Source organism: Stegodyphus dumicola, chromosome X1 (assembly GCF_044657685.1).
Source record: "Stegodyphus dumicola isolate Sdum_Otavi_A_Nest chromosome X1, ASM4465768v1".
Taxonomy (NCBI): Eukaryota; Metazoa; Arthropoda; class Arachnida; order Araneae; family Eresidae; genus Stegodyphus; species Stegodyphus dumicola.
The window spans coordinates 16,051,928-16,076,750 of record NC_140780.1 but is presented as its reverse complement, the minus strand read 5'-3'; the positions used below and the strand labels follow the sequence as shown (position 1 = coordinate 16,076,750).

The 24,823-nt window shown below is 33.9% G+C and overlaps 1 protein-coding gene across 1 annotated transcript in view; it reads left to right on the top strand.

Annotated features, from left to right (window-relative positions):
* LOC118197983 (uncharacterized) overlaps positions 1-24,823 on the top strand; it is a 77,266-nt gene that overhangs the window by 20,960 nt on the left and 31,483 nt on the right. The window contains exons 2-3 of the mRNA XM_085807075.1: positions 8,750-8,927; positions 19,716-19,769. Coding sequence (XP_085663201.1) covers positions 8,750-8,927; positions 19,716-19,769 — 232 coding nt within the window. The remainder of the gene's footprint in view (positions 1-8,749; positions 8,928-19,715; positions 19,770-24,823) is intronic.

Genomic DNA, 24,823 nt, shown 5'->3' with positions numbered 1-24,823 from the left:
ATTGTCCCTTACAAACACATCGCTGATCTCCAGATAGAGATGTCTTTCTAATGCATTCTCGAAGTGATATTGCTAGATCTGGAAAATCGTTAAGCAAAATAAATTTTTCTTCACAAATTATGAATTGATTTCTGGTATACAACTGTGAAAGTCTTCCTTGTGTCATTCCTAATTGATAAAACTCTTCATTTTGAACTTCTAATATCACCGCTAATAAATTTCGGGGATCTCTTCTTGCTCATATGTCAACGTCTGGTATTCGTAGCTTCACTGTGTCACCAACTTTACCAGCAGGGAATTTAAGATTTGAAACCTTCAACATTTTCTTCGCTTGTAATTCTAAACCTTCTTTAGCACTCATTCTACTCGTATGTTTTCTTACTTGCTCTTGCCTGCATAAAATATCTGCCTGGATTAGAGCGACCACTGCTTCATTCTCTTTCTGAGTCTTAAAATTAACTTCAGATGGAGGGCCATTTTGAGATAGATCGTTATTATCCATATTAGAAACATTTTCTATTTTGCTATTGGTGTTTTCAGAAGCATTATTAACTGTCTCGATTAATGCCTGAAGCTCTTCTTCAATTCTAAGATGTTCGATAGAGTCATTCAGGAATGAAGACGTTTTCAAGCCAAATTTTGCAGGCGTCCCAAACATTGCTTCATAAGGAGAACACTTGATGCCTTCATGAATGCTCTATTTTTCATAAGTTGCACAAGCCGTAACCCTTTGGACCATTTACTGGTGTGATTGCTTTCAAACCAAGAACTTAGCATATTTTCAATATCCTGGTTTGCATGTTCAACCGAACCTTGAGTCTGGCTGTGCCTAGGTTTTCTGTGCACAGTTTTCTGATCCGACCACATTGCCTAAGCTTCTTCTACGATTTTGTTACTAAACTCATGACCGTTGTCACTTTGCAGTACACTAGGGGCTCCAAATATAGTAAAAATATCAGTTAGATGACATGCAACCTCTTCTGCACATTTGCTTTTTAGAGCTTGCAACTGTACGAACTTCGTCAAGTGGTTTTGATAGACAAATATAAACTTAAAGTCATTATCTGGTTGCGACTGCATGCCAATTAGGTCCACCTGGCATCTTGAGTTCATCATGAAAGACCATTGGCCTAACAAGTCCTTTCTTAGGTACCTTTTTTTGGGGGGGGCGGACAACTTTCACACAAATTTAAGTAAATGACTTCTTTGGTAGTAATGTTTTTGTACTTTTTTTGAAGTTCTTTTAACATCCTGTTTCTACCACCATGGCCTATTGAAAGTGTACCTCATGAATTATGGTGAAAATTTCTTCAAGTACACGTAAAATCTAACATTGGAGCTGTCTTCACTTACGGGAAAGATAAGTTTTTCAACATTGCCTACTTTCATTACATCATATCTTTTTAGTCTCTGATAACCTTTCGGTTTTTTTCCCACTACTTTTGCTTTTACTATTATTCACTTTTTTTAAAAATCATCATATCTTTCTTTCGTCAGAAAACCACTGTTTGTTTTCTTAGTATCCATAATATTAAGTAATTTGGAATTAAAACGTTCAAGCATACCAGTCATTATTCAATGTTTTATTTTTTTAAGAGAGGGTAGCAAAAAAATGTCTACATGCAATGAAATGAGAACTGCTTCTGAAATCACGTGTTGATAGAAGCCAAGCTGTTGCGCAAACTGAACGAATTTTTGTAAAGTTAGGGACTTTTATCACATTCTCCATTATGAGTTGGGGATTTTATAAACTAACCGATAAATCTGATAAATATGAAATAGAATTTTCGTAAAGTTAGGGACTTTTATCTTATTCCCCATTATGAGTTGGGGATTTTATAAACTAACCGGTAAATTTGATAATATGAAATAATTTATTATATTTACCAAATTTAGTTACCAAATTATGTATAATCATCGCTAATTTTATATAATCACAGAATTTATTACTTTTACCATAATATATACATTTTCATTGCTTCATTTTGCATTGATTTTATGGCAAACTTGCCTGCAATGTAAAGTAGGGAGAGGATGTTGTGATTCCTGTTTAGCATTCCCTGTTTCTTATTATTTAATAGTTTGTTTTGTAATTTTGTCTGATGAATGTAGATGAATGTATCTGGAAACCAGCTTTGTTTTTTAATGTTGTGATCGAAAAATTCCCATTTTGAGTAAGCGGTAGTTAAGTTACATTACTAAAAATACTGAATGTTTTTCATCATAAGATCTTTAGATCATTTGATCGTTATACTAAACTCTACATGTAAGTTAATGTAAGTAAGAGTTATACTAAACTCTACATGTAGTCACATTTATCTGTATGTGTTTGCAAAGTGAAATAAATTTGATATTAAACGGAGTTGGATTTCGAGTCAAAACACATACTTACTTAAACTCCATAAAATTTGATCTGATTGTACAAAGGTTAGAAAAACTGATATTTTATGTATTAAAATATTTTGTGTACTAATTATACAGAATTTTTATTTTGCTAGATTAGAATTTAGTTTGTTTTGAAATTTTGAAACTGGACTATTGCAAGGCCAGATTGCACAAAATATTGCTATATAGCTCTTATGTAGGTAAAATTATATTTGTGTATTTAATGTTTTATTAAGAAATATATTTATATGATATTAAAGATAAATAAAATGGTCTTATTCGTCATTATTTGGCAACTAGTTTATTACAAAATGAATACTATAACATTTCAAAGATATTTTGGTATCGTCGTAACCGTTGATCTACCGAATTTTGTTACTTAGTAATTAGTTTTGTAACAGATAGCGCCACCTCTTTTCCCAGTCATTTCATTGTGCAATTGAGTGTGCCATCATCCAATTAAAAATGTAGAAATATCTTTCACATTTGCATGATCAGATTTATTATTTAATATTAATAATTTTTTTACATTTTCCAAAATATATGTTTCTTTTGTTGTGTTTCATGGTATGTATAAGAAAATTTTTAGTGTGCGAATGAAAGGGTGAAGTATTTTTTTTATTAGATAGCTGATTTATTATGTTATGTATTTCAATGAATTACTTGATATTAATATAACTAAAAGTGAGCCCCTAAATGTTATGGATATAGATCAGTGCTTCTTAGCCCTTTGACTAATGCATGCCATCTAAACGTAAACTGAAAAACTTTAGTCCACTACAACATTTTATAGTAATTACTTTTCATTTTCTCTATAGAAATATTAAAACAAATATGTACTGCCATTTAGGCAGCCTATTGGCTCTGTGTATTTTAAATATGCACACGTAAAATAAATATTAGATTAAAAATTGGTTACCATTTTGATTATGAAGATTTTAAGTTATAACAAATTTCACACTAAATTATAAAATTCAGTGTGAAATTTGGGCCTGTTTAAGAGAGGTCAGTTTCCTTATGTCTGGTCTTATTTCACTTAGTTTTAATCATAAATTAGGATCCACTTTAAATTTTGTTTTGTATTTATTTTTTAAATATAACATGGAAGAAAATGCTTATTCACAAAAATAGTTTGAGCAAAAAGGCAATAAAAATTTAGTAGCTTTGTTTGAAATTCCTTTAAGTTCTTTTCTTTTTTTGGTTCAGCCGAAAATTAGCAAGTGTGTTATTTTTGAAATCTTCAGTTAGAGTTTGATCACAGAGACAAAATTTCAGGTACATTAGAACAAAATCTATTTCTAATCCAATTTTCTTTTCATAATCCTCATGTTGAAATTATTTATCAATGAAAAACAATGATTTTTAATGTTGGATGCTAATTCTTTGTTTATTTCCAAATTATTTTTGGTTTGAACTTTCTAAAAGTGGTAAAAAGCTAAAAATATTATTATCCAATTCTTTGCTTATTAGCTCCTGTTTTTTTATCATTGCATTTATTTTATCTCTAATGGATAGTTCATGCACTAGGATTTCTAATCTAAGAGAGAGGAACATGTTCCTTCCTCTCTCCAAATCAAAACATCTGGAATCCCTGTTCAGACTATATCTGGACTCCTCAGTAAACAGTACTCGGGGGGCCAGTCATCTTGGCTCCATTGAATGATAATAGCACCAGTTTAAACGGGTTCCCTGGAAGCTGGAGTGATTGGAACACAAAACATTGGTTTTATCACATACAGTCCAACCTCATTAAGCCTTCATGCAGCAGTAGAACGTCTAATTCAAGTTTTTGTGACAACCTGACAGTCTGAAACCAAATCTCTTCTTGTTACTTCATGGTTTCTTCGAGCTGACAACAGAAAATGGTCTTCTGAAGCAGCAAAAAATTCTAATATAGAGCTATATAATCATGCCAGATTGACTCAAGAGCCGAGTAATTTACTTCATGTAGTGGGCATTTGATTTTACAAACTCATGCCGACTACTGAAAAAGTTTGTAGAATTGAGAGTTTGCAAATGCAAAATTCATTAAAAATTGCAGTTTGCTCTCACTTTATATTTGTTAGTGATTAGAAAATAATCAGTCATTTTTATTTGCTACATTTCAGTAAAATTCTGTAGAAATCTTATAGAACTAATCTCATAGTGTGTGGCTATGTCAGTTTTAGTCAAGATATGAACAATCAATTATTTTAATTGTTTTCCATTATCACTCATTAAAACAACACATTCTCTTCTTTTGATTTGATACTTCTTGGAAATCAAACCCTGTCAAACAAAGAGCAACATGGTAATGTCAGAAGTTAGAAACGCATGAAGATTCTTCCTCTTATGTTACAGCAGATATTTTGCATTATTGCCAAAAGCATTATTAAGGCTTTTGCAATAAATTCAGCTTAATCATTGCATGCAATTCATTTCAAAAATATGTTAGTTCATTGCTTGTTGTTTGAAAGTTTTATAACTATTTATAGAAGACAACTCCAATTAAATTGTATTATTCTGCAATTTTTTCTGTCTTATTACCATTGTTAAATTATTTTTATATTTAAATAATTTTCATGCTGCTTTCCATAAGAATTTATAAAAATACTTAGCAAGGTAACCTTGTTCTAAAATCCAGATTTAAAGATTGAATTTTGAGTTCCGATCTGGGACCAGCTATAAAATCAAGAAGAGGACTTAGAATCTTATGTAAGAATTTTTGGAGGTGCATATGGTTATAACTCTTTACTTATGGATGATAATCTACATCTGTCTACATTAAGAAAACTTTATTGACAAATTCTGTGGAAATGAAGCCATTGAGCAAATACTGTGGCCAGCAAAACCTTCTTATCTTACCCCAATAAAGAGCTTATAGGATTACCTTGTGAAAGCAGCTACAGGGATACATCCTCCTCCTTGAGATATTAATGCCATGAAGACCTCGTTGCTGGAGGAGTGGAACTTAATTCCCCAAAGTGTGGTTAGTAACATTATTGACAGCATAAAAACATGTTTTGATGTATATGAAGTCGTAGATCATATTCTGTATTAAATTCTTAAGCTTTTTTTTTTTTTTTTTTTTCCTGTGATTTTTCTTTTTTTTATATTTCTCCCAACTCTTCTTGTAACGTATTACAGTTAGTCTATATTTTAGGGTGCCCCTTGAATTATCGCCAAGTTGTTGTTTCATTTATCGCCAAATTGTTGTTTCATTTATGATAACCTGAGTAGTTGAATGTTACGGAAACCCTATTATGACATGATTGGTTGCATGATTGCGGGGAATTTGACTGATGGGAAAATATTTGTGAGGGCTTATTTCTGTGTTGGATGTCAATTAGGAAGTACGTTGCTTATTTTGTGCATTACATCGTAAAATGGCTAATTGACTGGTGTGTAAATGAAAGTTTACTTAGTAGTCATTATTAGTGTCCTGCTTCTACGAAGGAAATGCGTATGGTCAAACGTAAAGATCGTTCAGATGGCTTTGCATGGGTTTGTTGCAAGAAAGGAAACCTTGTGAAGGGTACCTTGGGTACCTTGTGAAACCTTGTGAAAGCAGCTACAGGGATACATCCTCCTCCTTGAGATATTAATGCCATGAAGACCTCGTTGCTAGAGGAGTGGAACTTAATTCCCCAAAGTGTGGTTAGTAACATTATTGACAGCATAAAAACATGTTTTGATGTATATGAAGTCGTAGATCATATTCTGTATTAAATTCTTAAGCTTTTTTTTTTTTTTTTTTCCTGTGATTTTTCTTTTTTTTATATTTCTCCCAACTCTTCTTGTAACGTATTACAGTTAGTCTATATTTTAGGGTGCCCCTTGAATTATCGCCAAGTTGTTGTTTCATTTATCGCCAAATTGTTGTTTCATTTATCGCCAAATTGTTGTATCATTTATGATAACCTGAGTAGTTGAATGTTATGGAAACCCTATTATGACATGATTGGTTGCATGATTGCGGAGAATTTGACTGATGGGAAAATATTTGTGAGGGCTTATTTCTGTGTTGGATGTCAATTAGGAAGTACGTTGCTTATTTTGTGCATTACATCGTAAAATGGCTAATTGACTGGTGTGTAAATGAAAGTTTACTTAGTAGTCATTATTAGTGTCCTGCTTCTACGAAGGAAATGCGTATGGTCAAACGTAAAGATCGTTCAGATGGCTTTGCATGGGTTTGTTGCAAGAAAGGTTCATGCAAGAAATGCTACTGACAGTCTGATACTAAGGAGGATATTTGTTAGTTTTATTTTTGTGAATTTATTTAGCTATGCCAGTATGCAGATTCTAGTTTCAGATAATTTTAGGAAGTTTTGATGCTGTTAAAGAATTTTGTGTGCCACAGACTGAAGACACAGGAATTTCTAGATAAGGTAAGTAGATATTTCGTTTGTGTAGTGCGTGGATGCGATATAATGTATTTCCTTTTTTATGTTATTTCATTGTTTGATTTAAAATGCAGTTTATTGAGATTATCTATTTTTTGTTTGGTTCTAGTGTAGAATTGGGTGCTTCTTCGATTTTTAAGTGAAAATAGATCCATGTGTACGTGGACAAAGTCAAGGGAGTGCTCAGTGCCGAGTTTGTGCAATTCTCTTAGGTTTTTTTAAGTGAAAATAGATCAATGTGTACATGGACACCGAGTTTTTGTAATTCTTTGACGTGTTATTTTGGTTTTGTGTAGCGGCCATCTTGAAATTGTGCCTTGCTGGCCAACTACCAATTTTCGGTGAGGGGCACCCTAAAAAATATTATTACCCATATTATTATTTTCATTGTTTCATGATACAGGTTTATATTATATGCAGTGCTCTTAATTTTTTCCCTTTGTTTTTATGTGTTATGCTATGAATAACACACAAATTCATAAAATTATAATTTACAGTTTCGTGCATGTAAAGATAATTTTGGACATCAATGTAAGGGCTTTGAATATATTTAGGGAAATTGATTGGTTTATGTTGATTGATTGACTTCTGGAAATTTAGTAGTGAATTTTAATTAAAAAATGTGTAATATAAATGTATTTACATATTAATTATTTGTGTTGTTGCATTTGTTCTATAGCCATCCTCGAAATGTTAATGTAAATCATCTTTTCTGTAAAGCCCTGGCCACACTTCTTACAATGCACAGTAGCCCTGTGTATCTGCCTTTTTTTCCCTGCAGTATTACTGCCCTAGTAACAAGTCATGAGAATAAAACTTGTGTTAATGTGCTTTTGGTAATTTTATGAAAAAAATTCAGTTTCCCTCTTAGAATATAATATTTGGGATGCAACTTGTGCCTTTGGCAGCTTAGTGTCTACAAGGGGGACTATCCAAAGAAAACTTAACACACTCTTTCTCTTGGAGAAAAAGTGGAATGTGCTTTGACAGTATGTATTTTCATGCTTTTTACTTTCATAATAAATGAATGAAAACTTGAAATATAATCTCATATAAAAAAGAATTATTGAAATTTTGGGTTGCAAATATTTTACTCATTAGCAAAATTGCTCCTATACTTCAGGCAAGAATGTGTGTATTTTGCTATATTTGAATAGCCATAACCAACCATCTTCAGGCAGAAAAAGGTGTAGATTTTTCCCATCATATTATCCCATTTAATTGACAGTTATAAATGACAAAGTGAGAGAAATTCATCATTTAAGATCTTCAATGAATAAAGAAAGTGATCTTTTAAAATAATTAACTCATGCATCCATTCATCTGATTGTCATATTTCATACCATATTTAATAATTAAATAACTAATTTAGCAAACAGTACATAGCACAAGCTTTTTTGTTTGTTTAATAGGAACATCTAAAATTTTTGTGAACATCTATGAATATCGCAACGTTTGCACTTCTGCAGATAGGAAGGCTGATTTAATATGAGATTAGTACTTGAGCAGCAGACATAATTTAGTTTAATTCACAGCTCTCTGATGTACAGTCTGCTTTTAAGTTTTAAGTGTAACTTGTGCCTTTGGCAGTCATATTTATTTTACTCTTGGACACCTCCATCCTGATTTGTAAAAGGGAATAATAGTTAAATTCTTTAAAGTAATTTCTTCAGGTGTCTATACTTTCATCAGTGTACTTTGTTTTTTCATTCAATAACTATTATTGTTTTAAAAGGCATGTGCATATTTTTTTTTATATCACACAGTGATTATCTGTAGCTAGTTGTAAAAGATTCAAAATCCTAAATTTGAATTTTGCATCTAATTAAGGTTGGAAATCAAATGCTAGAATTTAATAAAGTCATTCTGAAATTGGATTGCTAAATATACTAATGAATGGTAAAGTTATCTATGTATTTATTTTAAAATTTTATTGCACAGATGTAATAAAAATGGTATCTTTGATGATATCTTTTTAGATGATTGATGATTCTGTGAAGAAGATTTTGGTTCTGGGTCTGGATAAAGCTGGAAAAAGTAGTTTTTTATCTCACTTGTCAAAAGCTGAAGACAATGCTAATAAACCAGAACATACTGAGGGATTTAGTGTTGTATCTGTAAACTGCAAAAATGGGAAGACATTGAATTTTTGGGAAAGTAAGTTACATGAAATATTTGTTAACCTTGTATTTGTGTATCTGTTTCCAGTATGCAGCATTGGGTTTAGTGGAAAAATTACTTCTTACAAGGAAAGTGTTAGCCTTGAAGTATGTATTGGTTTGAAAAAATAAAGCTCATTTTCTGCCCAATGAAAAAGAATGATAGTTTAAATTAACTTCTAAATACCTATAGGTAATCCAAAAAATTTTCAAGTTACGATTGCCAAAGATCTCCCCAAATGTTGCCACATGTGTATGTTTTCTACTGTTTATATCGATTTTAACTAGTTTTATTAATATATTTCTGAATGAGCAGAATATTGCAGTTTTTGCATAGCTTTTGTATTGATCCAAATTATAATACTTTAATTGAAGCAAATAATTTCATTATTATATTGAAGCTGCTTACTGATATTTTCACCAAATCTGCAGTCTACACTTTGAAGTTACGTCATCAAATTGTACATCCCTTACCTGGGTTAGTGATTTTTATTGCAGACAACTCCTGATTTACTGGGGTAATTACGGAGAATGACATCTGCAGTTTACTCAAAATTACAGTAATCAGAAACAGTTGAACACAAGAAAGAAGCATAACCTAACAGAAACAACAGAAAAATTCCATTAGCAGTTTCTCTTCTGGAAGATCAACTGCTGTGTTTTATTTTTTGTAGTCGTTCAGTTCCTTCTTTTGTAGTTCTCATCTGTATTTTTTTCAGTTGTTGAAAAGGTTTGCAATTTTTTCCAGTATGTTGGAACCTTAATTTATTTTTTGTTGTATTTACACTGAATTTATTTTTTGTTGTATTTACAGAGAATTACACTGGTTATCATAAATTAAGGAAAAATCACAAAAATAGCGATAACTACCTAAAAAATAAACCAAACCGTGTAAAATTTGAATATGTTGCAAAGTAAGAGTAGCTGAGTAAGCCTTCAATATGCAAGTTAGTGGCACTGCACTCGGGATACGTCATCTGCGGGGAGCATTAAAGCCCATGTTTGAGAGCAAGCCTACATATTTCACTGTGACAGTGACATCAGAAATCTAAGATAGCCAATTCGTAACAATGACCTCCAGGCATCATTTGCCTGCAGAACTGTAATGGAGAACTATTGGGAGACTAGAGGCAGGACAAAGTCAAATAGAAGTGGCCAGATGGCTAAATGTGAGTCCTTCTGTGATTCATAGACTTTGGAGGCAATTTCAAACCACAGATTCGGCATCTAGGAGGTTCAGCTAAGGACAGCCAGCCCACTGCTACGATGGGCGCCGATGACCGATATTTGACATTATGTGCACGCAGGAATAGAACCGTTACTCCGACTCTTCTTAGATCCTCCCTTGCTGCAGCGACCATCCATTTGTGTGCCACTCACGTCACGGCATAGGAGAGACCGTAGGCACGACATGTCCACTGGACGCGTGATCAATGAAGGGCGGTTCTCTTTACGAATCAGTCCAGGTTTAGTCTAGAAGGCGATAGTAGGCGTTATTTGATATGGAGAGAACCTAGAACCCATTATCATCTGTCATGCATACAGAAGGGGCAGTGTCTGTGTTTCGGGTGGCATCTCTTTGGGTGGACACACAGACCTCCATGTCTTTTCAAGGGGAACCATGAATGCTCAGATTTATAGGGATGACCTCCTTGATGTTTACGTGGGCCCATATGCTGGGGCAATAGGTGATGCTTTTCTGTTACAGGACGACAGCGCAAAACCACATAGGGCTTGCATCGTAGATGATTGTCTTCAACAGGAAACAACTATGCACATGGAGTGGCCAGCTCGATCCCCGGACTTGAATCATATCGAGCACGTTTGGGATGCTTTAGGGAGACGTCTAGCTGCTCTCAATCCGCCCCCTCAGACCCTAGCCGCGCTTGCAACTGCTTTGCAAGAGCAATGGCTCTTCCTTCCTATGGAACTGATAGACCGCATAATTGAAAGCATCACACATCGCCGTATGTGCTGTATTGCTTCTAGAGGCGATCATATTCCATATTGAAGGTACTTTTACTATAGCAAACTGACATCTTCGATTTGTTCATTTTATACATGTGCTAATTTCTTCACTACCATAATTGTCTGGTAATTTCTTTTTATGTTTCATACCTTACTATGTGTTGTATATTGTGGGTAAGTTTCATTAAATTCTACATGAAACTTTTTCAGTAATTGTGATTTTTCCTTAATTTATGATAACCAGTTTATTTGGTGGAATTGTGGTGGTGGTTCTTCCAGATCTTGTTGACAGAGCTTTTTCTTCTATTTCATTTTTTTCTGCAGTTTCTGGACTTCATGCTATGGATCTGTTTTCTTTAAAAATTCATTGTTTTACTTTCTGATCATTTGTCTGATAAGGTATACTTTTCCTTGTGTTATTTTCATCACATTTATTTTTTTGATGATGACTTTGCTTGTATCTCAAATATAGGATCTGTATCCTGTGGTACGATAACTGTATAACTCTGATATGGCTTACATTCAGTTTATTGTTGTTCCAGAGCTCTTACAGTGTTTCATCAATTGATAGTATGTAGTCTCTTTTGCAAAGAGATCTCTGGTATTATCCCGAGAATTAATTTTCGTGTCTGGAATTGAGTAGTAGGTAACTTGTCATTTCCATTTTTTCTTTCTGCTCAACTGTTCTGTTGTGTTGAATTTGCTTCTAGGGACTAGTCGTACTTCTTTTAGATGTTTATTTTTCAGCTTGTTTATGTGTGTTCTGTAATTGTGTATTCTTTGCAAACTCATTTTTGTCATTGGTTCAAATTGCTCTTACTTTGGAATTGCTTATTCTTAATATTTAACAAGTGGACTACTATCATTGGTCCATAAATGTCTGAATACATAAGCTCCAGAATTTATTTTGCTGTGTAGTTATTTTGCTTAAGATACAATAGTGCAGTTATTTTTTTACTTCTAATGGAACACCTTTTTTTACTTCTAATGGAACACTTTTTTGTATTTAATATAAATTTCCAGTCTGCCATCACTATTGCATTGCCGCTTTATTCTACTGGAGTTTTCTTCCATTTGTGCAATCAACTCTCAGCAATTTTGGTATTTTCATGTTACCTGCCCAGCACTCCTGCTAAGTCACCAATCATTGGTGACTACTTTTTCATCAATCTAACATGTGAAAAGCAGTACCCTTTTTAAGAAAATGGCAGCACACTTGAAAATTACATGAAGTAGCTACAAGTTAACAAAATTGAAAATGCAAGAAACATCCATAGTGAAACAGTAAAAATTACATAAAACAAATATCCATGACCAAATACTCAAAATTTAACGAAACTGCAACAAATTAATTAAATTAACAATACAGCAAAAATTCACAATAAAACACTTTATTTTCCGTTGTCTTGGCCCATGTGCACAGTGACTTGTTTTAACTTAAAAGTTAGAGATTTGTAGAATTCCGCCGTTGCAGAGCAAATTGGCACTGCTATACATCCACCAATTTTTAACATAAAAAAAAAAAGAGAACTGCAAAATTCTTTGCATTGCACATCAATTTGGCACTGCTATCTGTGTATGCATTGACTTGTTTTAACTTAAACTTCAGAAAAAAATAATTTATTGACACTTTTTTCCTCATAATAGACACATATACTTCTTGCAGATAATTACACTGCTGGCCATTAAAATTGCAACACCAGGAAGGAATGACCTGACAAACATCAAAATCACATGATAGGAAGAATTTTTGATATGCAAATGATTAGTATTTCAGCACATTTACACGACACAGGAGGTAGAAACGACATCTGAAGATGTTTATAAAATTTGTGGAGTGGATTTCTCATTTGGAATGTGTTTTGTAAGGTCCGAGTTTGCTCAGAATATTGTGTTATGTCTCGAAAATAAGAAGAAATGCTTACCAGCAAGTGTCACAATGCAATAGATGCATGATCGTTGCCTATCAAGAGTGTGGATTACCATTCCGTGATATCGCCCATTGCGCTGGTCAACATTCAACCACTGTCATGCGAATATGGAATTTTCTTGCTGAGGGTCATATTGAATGGCATGGAGGTTCTCAAGGCCCTCCAATGAATAATGCCTGAGAGGACATACATATTGTAAAGCCAGCCCTGCAAAACAATAAAACTACATCATGGACCATTAGTCAGGAAATGGGCATGTTTGCAGCACACCTAGTATCCACTTGTACGGTGCATCGATGTTTGCAGCTTCCTGGACTATCGGTACTATGATCATTACTTTGGCTTCCCTTGACAATGCAGCATAGAGAGATGGCTACTCTGGTGTGCCGATCAATAAAGCTGGAGTGGCTTAACATGTCTTTTTCGACGAGTCCCAGTTCTTCATGCAGTATTCTGATGGCCATATATGTGTCTGGAGGCACCGAGGAGACCGCATGTCGCCTGATTGCATTCGATATCGGCATAGGGACCCTGCATCTGATATAATGGTTTGGACAGTGAGTAAGTGCACGACATGCACATCTCTAGTTCAGATCAATGGTAATTTGAATGCAGGTTGGTACATTTCTGACATCTTATGTCCAGTGGTTGTCCCTATCTTCGAGGCCTGCCAAATGCCATCTTCTAACAAGATAATGCAAGAACACATGTTGCACGTTTGTGTTCTGACCTTCCTCAATACACAGAATATTCAACTGCTGCCCTGACCTGCATGGTCTCCAGATCTGTCACCCGTTGAAAACATCTGGTCGGGAATGGGACTATTTGCTGGGGCTGTTTCACCATTTTGACGTTTTGCCGTCAAGACATTTTTCTTTACATGATTGTATTATATTAAGTTGATTTACATTAACAACTCTGTTTAGTTTAATAATTTAATTTATCAAACATTTTATATAAAATGTTTTTGTGTGCAGTTTTATACAAATACACCATTACACATGACTTATTATAAGAGAGTAATGTGCTGACAAGATTCCAAAGTAATTCCGTTTTCCATTCAGATACCATAAAAATGTGAATTTCCTGCTTTTATGAGTGATTTCTCTAAACTTTCCGATTAATATTTCAAGAAATTTTGACAAATCATGTAGTAACTTCTGTTATATCAGAAGTTTAGCCCCAGTTCTCTTTGATACTGACATAATTTTCCAACTATGTGTAATTTCTTAATATCTCATACTTGTAAATAACTATATGCAAGGTGAGACCAAAAAGTAAGGTGACTGATGTCATAATAATAACTGTATTACATATTTACATATAAATGCATCGCTCTCCTTCAAAGTAGTTCTTGCCATCTACAATACACTTCTGACAACGTTCATACAAGTTCTTCTGGAAACTTTAAAAAAAGTCCTTTGAGACTGTGTTAACCCTTTGCGGCACGGTATGTCCGGTATGGGCACAATTAAAAATTTCCTTCTGTACGCACAGAAAAATTGTCAATGAAAAAGGATTTGAGGTTACTATAGGTTACTCTGAACCTTCTTTATTTATAGTAGATGACAGTTCAACACAAACCAGTCCATATATTTTAGCCATGTTTAGTTTTTTAAGACCCTCATTTTTCAAAGAAATCTTCCAGATTTGTTTTAGGGTATAAAAGGAATTGTTTGAAAGGAAATTTTTATGTTATTATTATTATTATTATTATTATTATTATTATTATTGGTTGTATGCTAATCTTCTTATACATTAGTCTTAAATTTTTACGTTGAAATCTTGCCTAAAGTCGAACGGCGAACCGAGGTGTTCCCAAACTGGGCTCACTGAGAGGCAGCTTTATCTTTGTTTCTCTCCAGATCATCGGTCAGCTCATTAACATAGAAATGCGGGTCCACATCTGTGAAATATTGTATCTTTCAAATAGTTGCAAATGTAAGTTATTATTTTGTTTATATTTTATTTTTATCTTTGAATAATGCATGCTGAATTTCATTTTTGACGTATTTGTAATTGTGCAATTTTTTAATAGTTAGGTTCTGGCACTAGTAAAATATTTCCAAGTCTGGTTCTATTCTTTTTAATTTTAAGAGTAATTTATGCTGTGTTTTTGAGTTATAAGAAGAGAAAGCATCTTTTTGTGATATTTAGATGCACATATTAAGTTTCAATGTGCTTATGTCTAACAAATGTGTTTTATGAAACAACTTGGAATTTTAATGAATTGTTATTGATTTTGGAGTATTTTTGAGGGGCAATTATTTTTTTCAACTGGCGTCCACAACAGGATTGGAACTGCAACTAAAAGTAAGCAATTTGTTTTCATTATTTTTAAGCATGGAAGCTTTCAAACTAGCATGTAAGCAGCATTGTAGAGTATTTTCTAAATCGTGTAATGAATTTGATCAAAGAGAAAATAATTTAAGTGAAGAAAAAAAATTTAGAATTAAGGGTTATTCAAGAGAAATCAAAAATTAATGATTTCAGCTTTTATGCAAGAGCTATTTAAACAAGTTATAGATGAAAAAGTTATCGAAAAAGAGGTTGATAAGTCAGAATCATATGTAGATAGATGGAGAAAGTTAGAATATAAGATGAATAAATTATTACAAGTGTCAGAACAGAAAACTTCTGGTTTACATATAGGATGTGCTTCAATTTCGCAAATTCCTAATACAATGATACATTATCCCAAGATAAAATTACCAACATTTAATGGTGATTTAAAAAATTGGCTTAATTATTTTTGGGGACAATTTTAGAAAATTGATAAGGACCCTAATATTGATAATCAAGATAAATTTACATATTTATGCCAGGCCATGCAACAAGGTTCTGTTGCAGAAGAATTAATTCAAAATTTCCTGTCAAGCTGCAAAAGTTATGAGAAAGCTGTAAAACAATTACATATGTGTTTTGAAAAGAATGAACTGTTAATTCAAGTTTATGTGAGAGACTTATTGGCTTTAATACTTCAAAAGCAAAACACACCAGGGTGGTCTTTAAGAAAACTTTATGACCAGTTGGAATCTAAGCTTTGTGCTTTGGAAGTTCTAGGGGTTACTAGAGATAAATATGCAGCCATGCTTTTTCCTCTTGTTGAATCTTCTTTGCCTCATGAGACACTTAGAGCATGGGAACGTTACTGAACAGTTAATCATAGATCTAGAGATTTAAATCCACAATCCGAGGAAAATTCTGAGCAGTCAAAAATAATCGAGAAAATTGATCTAGATTATTTACTTGAATTTCTTCAAGATGAAGTAGAATCGGAAGAGCGAGAATCTCTAGCTTCCCAAGCATTTGATCAAAAGAAGCCAGGAAAATATGATAACAAATGCAGCGTTAAAATACCTTTTGAAAATAAAATCGGGAGTACTAATTCAAAATTTGTCAATCCATTGCCTGTGCCTAGTACTTCCGAACTGGTTTCGGATTTTGTACAGTTGTATATTGTTTGTATAGTTGTATATAGTTATGTTGAAACAGTTTGTATATTTTGTTCAACTCCTCATAATTCTTGGGGTTGTAGGAATGCAAAAAATATCCCTCTAAATGAGAGAGAAGCTATTGTTGGGAAATCACGTTGCTGCTTTCTCTGCCTGAGACATGGACACCAAGTAATGAGATGTAATGAGAAATCGAGTTGCGTATTATGAAAAAAGACATCATGTATTTCTGTGCAGAAATATAGCTACAGTAAGTGCACAACATTCTAATAAAAAGGAAACAGTCTATTAAAACTGATTTAGAGAGAGATCAGGCACATGCTAATGTATCAAGTGCACCTAATGTTATGTTACAAACATTAACTGTGATTTTAAGATGCAATGGTAAAAAGTGAAAAGCTCAAGCCATTATTGATTCTGTTTCTCAGAGGTCTTACATTTTGAGAAAAACAGCTAAAGAGATGAGGTACAAAGCCTTAAGAAATGAATACCTTCAGCACTCACTGTTCGGAAGAAGTAATACTAAAATGTATACACATGATGTGTTAATTATATATTTATCAAATATGAAGTGTACATATACTTGTCGTTTCGAAGCATTCAACCAACCTGTAATATGTGATACCATGCCACGAGTAGCATCGGAATTGTGTCTAAAAGAACTTGCAGACTTAGGCATTTATCCTGATGATAAGGAATGTGGCCCTATTGAAATTTTAATTGGAGCTGACATATCGGGCAAGTTGATGACTGGCGGTGAGAAACTTCTACCCAGTGGTCTTGCAGCCATTGAAACAAAACTAGGGTGGATGGTTATAGGTCACATCCCAGCAGCATCGTCCAGTGAGAGTACAACTTTAATTTCAATGTTAAATAAAAATGCTTGTGTAACAGATTTGTGGACATTAGATAGTTTAGGTATCAGAGACCCATCAGAAAGCAAAACAAAATCCGAACTTGAAGCTGCTAAGTCCCATTTTTTAAATACTGTGAAAATCAAGAACAAATGTTTTATGGTAAGTCTACCATGGATTGAAGGTCACTGTCTACTTCTAGACAACTATGAGTTATCTCTCAAAAGATTGAATTCTACATTGAAGAAATTAAAAGCTGATGGCCTATATGAAGTCTACGGAAATATATTTCAGGATTGGTTAAAAGAAGGTATCATTGAGAAAGTACCATTGAGTGAAAAAGATGTTCCTTGTCATTGTCTGCCCCTCAGACATGTTGAAAAAGAAAATTCTGTGTACACTTGACTTATATAGGCTAGGGCAAGAATTTCACCCTTTGGAAAAAGAACTAGCATTGCACGATTGGAGCTTCTTGGTGCTATTATCGCTGCACGACTTTTGTCAAGCATACTAAAAGATCATCCAGTGAAAAAGGTTTACTGTTGGACCGACTCAACGACTGTGCTCGCTTGGATAATAAGAGAAGATTCATGGGGAATTTTCGTCCATAATAGAGTAAAAAAGATATTAGAGTTGACATCTAAAGAAACCTGGAGATGTGTTCCCGGTACAATGAATTCAGCAGATTTTCCTAGCAGAGGTTGCTCTGCACGACATTTTTCATCTTTGAAATGGTGGGAGGGTCCTTCGTGGCTCTATCTACCTGATGAAATGTAGCCTGTCACTGAAGATTTTACATGGGAAGAGGAAGTAAACAGAGAACGAATGAAGAAAATCATATCCTCTATGTTGACTCCTGGAGTGAGCACTAAATTCTCATCTTGCGGATTATAAAAAAGCAGTAAATATCATTGGTTGGATAAGGAGATTTGTCTACAATTGTCAACATAAGCAAGAAAAGAGGGAATCTCAGTGTATCTGATATCAATGAAGCAGAGAAAACAATAGTGTATATTTTACAACAAGAATCCTTTGGTGGGTAAGAGATAAATGATTGCAATCTTTGGACACATTCCTTGATAATGGAATTATACAATTGAAATCAGCTGTAGTCAGAAGAGATGATCATGTAGAATTTAAAACGCCAGCAATTTTACCAGAAGAACATCCACTTGTGAAAAGTTTGGTATTAGAAGATCACCAGGGCATGCTGGTGTCTCATACACTTTAAATTCTTTAAAAGAGAAATACTGGCTTCTCTGTGGAAGGAAAGCCGTTAAACATGTATTGAGATCTTGCATTATTTGCAAGCAATTTTCAGCTAAAGGTAATAACCCTTCCACTGCGCCACCATCAGCAGATAGAGTTCAAGATGCTTCTGCATTTCAGATAACAGGAGGGGACTTTGCTGACCCAGTGATTCTAAGAGATAACTCAAAAGCTTGGATTGCTCTTTTCATCTGTGCAGTGTATCGTGCCTTCCACCTCGAATTAGTAACATCCATGTCAACGGAGACATTTCTACTAGCTTTTCATCGTTTTGTTGCTCGCAGAGGCATACCTTCAGTCATATACAGTGATAATGGAACTAATTTCAAAGGAGCAGCCAGTGCTTTTGCGTTAATTGATTTTGAGAAATTTTTCCTTGAAGCAAAAGAACACATAACTTGGAAGCTTATACCACCTAATACTCCTTAGTGGGGAGGTTGGTGGGAGAGACTTGTAGGAACGATAAAAAATATTTTAAAGAAAACTCTAGCAAGAGCCAGTTTAAACTACAAAGAAATGATTACAGCTTTATGCAATTGTGAGGCTATTTTAAATGAAAGGCCTTTAACTACAGTATCATCTGATCCAAGTCTTACCTCTTACACCAGCAAATTTTCCCAAGGAAATCAAAAATAGTACCATACCAGACCTTAAAATGAATCCACATTCAAATAGTTTGCGGTGAAGGTTACGATATATTCAAACAGTACAGGAAGCATTTAGAAAAAGATTTTGTCAAGGATATTTGGGAGCATTATTAAAATAAGCATAAAAAATTCACCCCTCTAAAAGAAGGAGACGTAATTCTCATTGGAGATGACGATAAAAGAAGACAACTTTAGCCACTTGATCGAATAGTTAAAGTACTACCAGGAGTTGATGGTATTGTTCGTCATGCTATTGTAAGGACTCAAAATGGAGAACTGGTCCGAGCTGTTCAAAAATTGTATCCTTAAGAACTTTCTGCACTAGAAACTACACCAGAAATAATACAAAATGAAGTAAAAAATAAAAGAGCAAGGAGAAACAAGAAACTGCTGGCAAAGTATTAAATGAGGACTATCCTGATCAAGCTAAAACAAAAGCAGAGAACCCTGTGACAACTAGCAGTGGCCAACTAATTAAAGCCCTTACTTTTGTGGGATTTCAGTACTTTCTATGTGGATAATATATTACTCGTAGTATTGAAATATTCGTATCATATCTTATGTAGTAATTATACATTGTAATAATGCTATGTAACCTTAGAATACTTTTTAACTTTTTAATATTAGCAACTATATTTATAAGTTAACTTTCTATATTTTAGTTAACTTAGAGGTGGAAGTATGTGAAAAATATTATCTTTCAAATAGTTGCAAACGTAAGTTATTATTTTATTTATATTTTATTTTTATCTTTGAATAATGCGTGCTGAATTTCATTTTTGATGTATTTGTAACTGTGTAATTTTTTAGTAGTTTGGTTCTGGTAGCAGTAAAATATTGCCAAGTCTGTTCTATTCTTTTTAATTTTAATTTAATTTATGCTGCTTTTTTGAGTTATAAGAAGAGAAGGCATCTGTTTGTGATATTTAAAGATGCACATATTGAGTTTCGATATGCTTATGTCTAATAAATGTGTTTTATGAAACAACTTGGAATTTTAATGAATTGTTATTGATTTTGGAGTATTTTTGAGAGGCAATTATTTGTCAACTCCTGTTTTTCTCTTTCTTGTTCCCCCCCTTTTTTTTGAGGGGAGGTTTGTTGTCAACTAAGAAATTGTTGGGGTGATTTTCTGAAGGTCAGGGATAATTTTATCAGTTAGCTGTTTGGTTTTTCACTAGAGCAGTTCTCTTTTTCTCTTTCGCTTTGGTTCAAAGAACTTTTCTTAGTGCTACGTTTAATAGTTTTGAGTTGCAGACATTTATATTTTTATTTTATAGTTTATAATTTCAAATTGTAGATATAATATTTTTTTTATTTATTACGTGCTCAGCCCTTAGGCACTACACGGAAAAGGAGGGATGCCCCTTGGAGGTCTTTTCAAGGGAAACTGGCTCGTATCCACATTACACATGGAGAAAACCACGAAAACGCCATGCAGCCAGCCCGTTCGCCGGGACTCGAACCCCGGAACGAACTACCAGTGTTCAGCGGCTTTTACCGCTCGGCCGCTGGTGGGCCATAGATATAATATTAGTTTATTTTTTCAAATTTTTAATTATTTTCCAAACAGATCGGAGAGGGCTCACCATTTCTAAAGCACTGAAAGTGCTACACGAATTGCTTTCAGATAGTGAATCTGATAAGGATCCCAGCACATGTGTAAAACATACAATATTGGGTTGTGCTTTTTCAAAAATGGTGTCACTTTCTTCGAAAAGTACAGAGATGGGAAAAAAAAAAGACTAAAGTTTAAATAGGAAATGTAAATAATGCAAATATCACATACCCAGGTTACTTTTTTTTTCCCATTCATAAACGTGTGATCATCATATAACCAAAAGTGAGCTTTTTAGGGGGGTAGAGTAGCAGATCTCTCCGTGGCACAGCTTCAGTAATGCTAAATCTGCCATGGTATTCAGAATCTAGTGTTTTTTTATCGTAGGCAAAATCTCTTACTCTCTTACGCTTTCCAGCAATGCTCGTTTCAGCACTCTTTTCGAAATTATTCAATCAGTGTGCCCAAACCCACAGAATTAAAACGATAAGTGCTATCATTACAAAATTTTACTTGTGTACTCCTCTAGGGCTAATTAAACTGCCTACCTTTTTTTAAAAAATCAAAATTCCAACTTTAAAATGTAACATGCTAGAAAGGGTTAAGTTCCTTGGTAACAGCAGCTTAAATGTCTGAGATGCTTGAAAATCGGAAAAAAAATTCTTCATAAATAAATTCCCTGTGCGTCGAAAAAGGTAATCAACATTGTCTTTTATTTTTCAAAACGAAATTTTTTCGATTTCGGCGATGAGGGGCCGTGCTACTCCATGCTTTGGCATTTCGTTAGTGGATCATACATGAAACACCACGTTTCATCTCCTGTGACAATTGACTGTAAAAACGTGTCATCTTCATCTGCGGCATTTTAGTCGCTACAGGAGTCCAATCGCTGCTGTTTTTATTCATCGCTTCTCATTTTCGAAAGGAATTTTGAGTCACCTTACTTTTCCGTTTCACCTTGTATATTAAAAACAACCTCTATTAAGTATACAAATGCTAAACAGAATTATTAAACTATAATATTAAAAATAAATTTAATATGAGTAATTTAATACAGCGAGATAAAATACAGTCATGTAAAGAAAAATATGTCTTGACGGCGAAAAGTCCTAGACCCCATCTGGTCCTGTGTTGCTGAGAGACTGGGCTGCCACCCTTTTCCAGGTAATACGATTGACGAAGTGTGACATAGACTTGAAGTAGCATGGAATGAATTGCCCATTTCTGTCATCCAAGCCCAGTTCAACTCCATGCCTAACCAGGTAAGGTCCATCTTAGATGCCAAAGGTGGCAGCTGTTTCTACTAATTTCGCACCCCTGTAAACCCTCAAACTGCTTACAAATTTAATCATTTATCTTTGTGCCATACTGTTTACATACAATAAATATCTTTTTTGTATTTGCTTTCCTTTGTGGTGTTGCAGTTTTTATAGCCAGCAGTGTACATCAGTCACTAACTGTATTTTGAGACATAATAAGAACTGTAAGAATAAAAAAAGTACCAGGTGTATATTCTTTAGATCAAATAAGAACTGTAAGAAGAAAATATACCAGATGTATATTCTTTAGATCAGTAATAAATAAATCAAACAGCTCTCGTAAGTGATATTTGGCTATTTCTCAAACCAGTTTTTTGCTCTCATAAAAATAATGTTCGTTATATTCTAGGTTGCCTAGTTGGTGACATAGTGCTTTGCCCGGTGATTCTTCTCACTGCTGGGCAGATAACAAGAAAGTACCGCAATTTTTCCTACAAATATCAATTGTCTTTTCAGAGCTGGATTAAATTTTATTCCTTTTGTTTTCCTTCTATATCTGTATAGTAAAAGTGTCCTTCTCCCATGCCTCTTTTCTTTATTTGAATACTAGTAGCATCTGTTATTTACTGCATTTTGCTTCTGCCTAGTTTTGTAAAAAAAGTTTATATTGCCATTCACAAGCTCTTGAATCAAGTGTGCAATGTTTTTCATAATTTACTGTATTGTATTCATATGATATTCACTTTTGAAACTGTGATTACTTTCATTTAGCTCTTTAAGAATCTGATTGTCTGAGTCATATTTTCGAGCAATAATTGTGTCCTTCATGAATTTCAATATTAAAATTTTGTGTTGAAATTTGTTTTGAAAACAGCTGTCTCTTAAATTTATTTTTGTGCTTTCTTTTTCTTCTCTTCTTTTTTCTGCCATCCTCTCCTGACTGCGAAAATTTCTCCCCAGCGGCCCTCTGTTTTTCGCTGCATGTAATGTTGTTTTCTCTGTACAGACATCACTTTCCATCCATTCGAAGTGGATGAATGCAAATGAATATTAAGTAAAATTATAAGGAGATAAAACATGAATATTATTTTGAAAAATATATTCAAAATGTAATAACATTTTTCTTGAATAGATAGCTCCATTTCTTTATAAAATTTTCAAAGTATGTTGAACTGTAAAACATGGGGTAATACATAGTCCTACATCTCATTCTTTACAATAGTATCACGTTTCTTTGCACACCTTTTTCCCCAACAATGTTTTCTACAACATATGTAACATCTTGTTGGTTCTTTCTGATTTGCAGTAGATGGAATGGGATCTATAAAGTGCCTTTCTGTAAGTGTGATACATCCAGGGGTGTTTGTGCTCTGGAGAAACCCCGGAATTCCGGGGATTTTGAACTTCGATCCCTGGAACGACGTTCAAAAGGAAGTAGGAATAATAATGAATTATTTATTTTGATCTGGGTAATTTTGTTTGCTTTGAAAGCAGAAAACGCAAGGTCAGTGTGTGTGGTGAAAACTTTTCCTTTCTTTCTCCAAAGGCAGTGATAATGCGTGAAAAGGGGAGAAAAAACTTCTTTTTTGTTCTTTCCTTATTGCGAGTTATGACTCATTCCCCCGGTTCTCGGACATTCTCTTCTGGATTCTTTTCGGCAAGTAGGCGCGCAGAAAAAAAAGGGAGAGACTTCGTTCGACCAGATGTGCGATCACCTGACTATGGGTTCAAAGGTCTTACCTCTCCTGGCATGGCGCCAATAAGTAGAGAAGGAGGATTTTTCGCCGTATTAGCTATTTGTCATTGATCGCTTCTCAACCTTTTTTTCCTCCGCTGTGTAAAATTTTCGTTTCATTTATTGATGCACGTGTAAATTTTTCGTTTGGTTTATTGAAATATTTTTTTTTATTTATGTACGCAAGAGAATTTCACTATGAAATTTCTCGATATAAATAGTGATATTATACAATTAAAAGAAGGCGTCCGGAATGCATTTAGGTGGAATTGGATTGAACGGAGAGATGGTAATGGGGATACCATCGGCACATGGTGCAAGAAAATAAATGTTGCTGGACAAGCATATTGTGTTTTTTGTAACTCACTGCTGAAGTATGGTGGGGAAGGATTCAAGGCTTTCAAATCATTCTAAAACTGTGATGCACATAAAATATTCAAAGTGCATTAGACATTCAATGACTTTAAGTAATTATGCTAATTCAAAAAATACTGATAACTTACTGGAGACTGATTCTCGGCCATTGGATGTAGTGACAAGAAAAGCACGCCAAGAGGTATTAATAACTTCGTTTATCGCCGAGAATTATCTTTCTTTCAATGTAGCTCCCAATTTAATTGAACTCTGCAAACAGTTGAGCCGCGATCAGACGGCACTAAACTCGTTGGAAATGTCCAGGACAACTGCATGTTATAAGATGAAATATGGGCTCGCAAAAACTATTAAGGAAAATATCATTAAAACTTTAAAGGAGACTCCATTTTCTCTAAATTTGGATGAAAGTACTAGCAATGCTCAAGAAAGTATACTGGCAATATTGGTGCAGTTTTATGACAACAATCAAAATGAAGTTGTAGTTCATCATTTTGCATCTCTAAAGATGGAATCTTGCAATTCAGAAGCTGTTTTTAAAGCAGTTGTTAATACTATTGAAGATAATAATATTCCATGGGCAAACTTAATTAGTGTATTAATGGACTCATGTAACACCATGCGTGGAAAAAAAAAGAGTGTTGAAACCAGACTACAATCAAACAAAGCACCCCACTTATTAGATATTGATGGTGACACATGTCACACAGCTAATAACTGTGCAAAAAAATTTTCTTCATGTTTTGATAGATACTTAGAAGATTTGTTTGATGACATCTATTTTGATATGAAAAGCTGCAGTAAAACAGAAAATTTTTTCAAAATCTGTGAATCCCTTGCCATTAA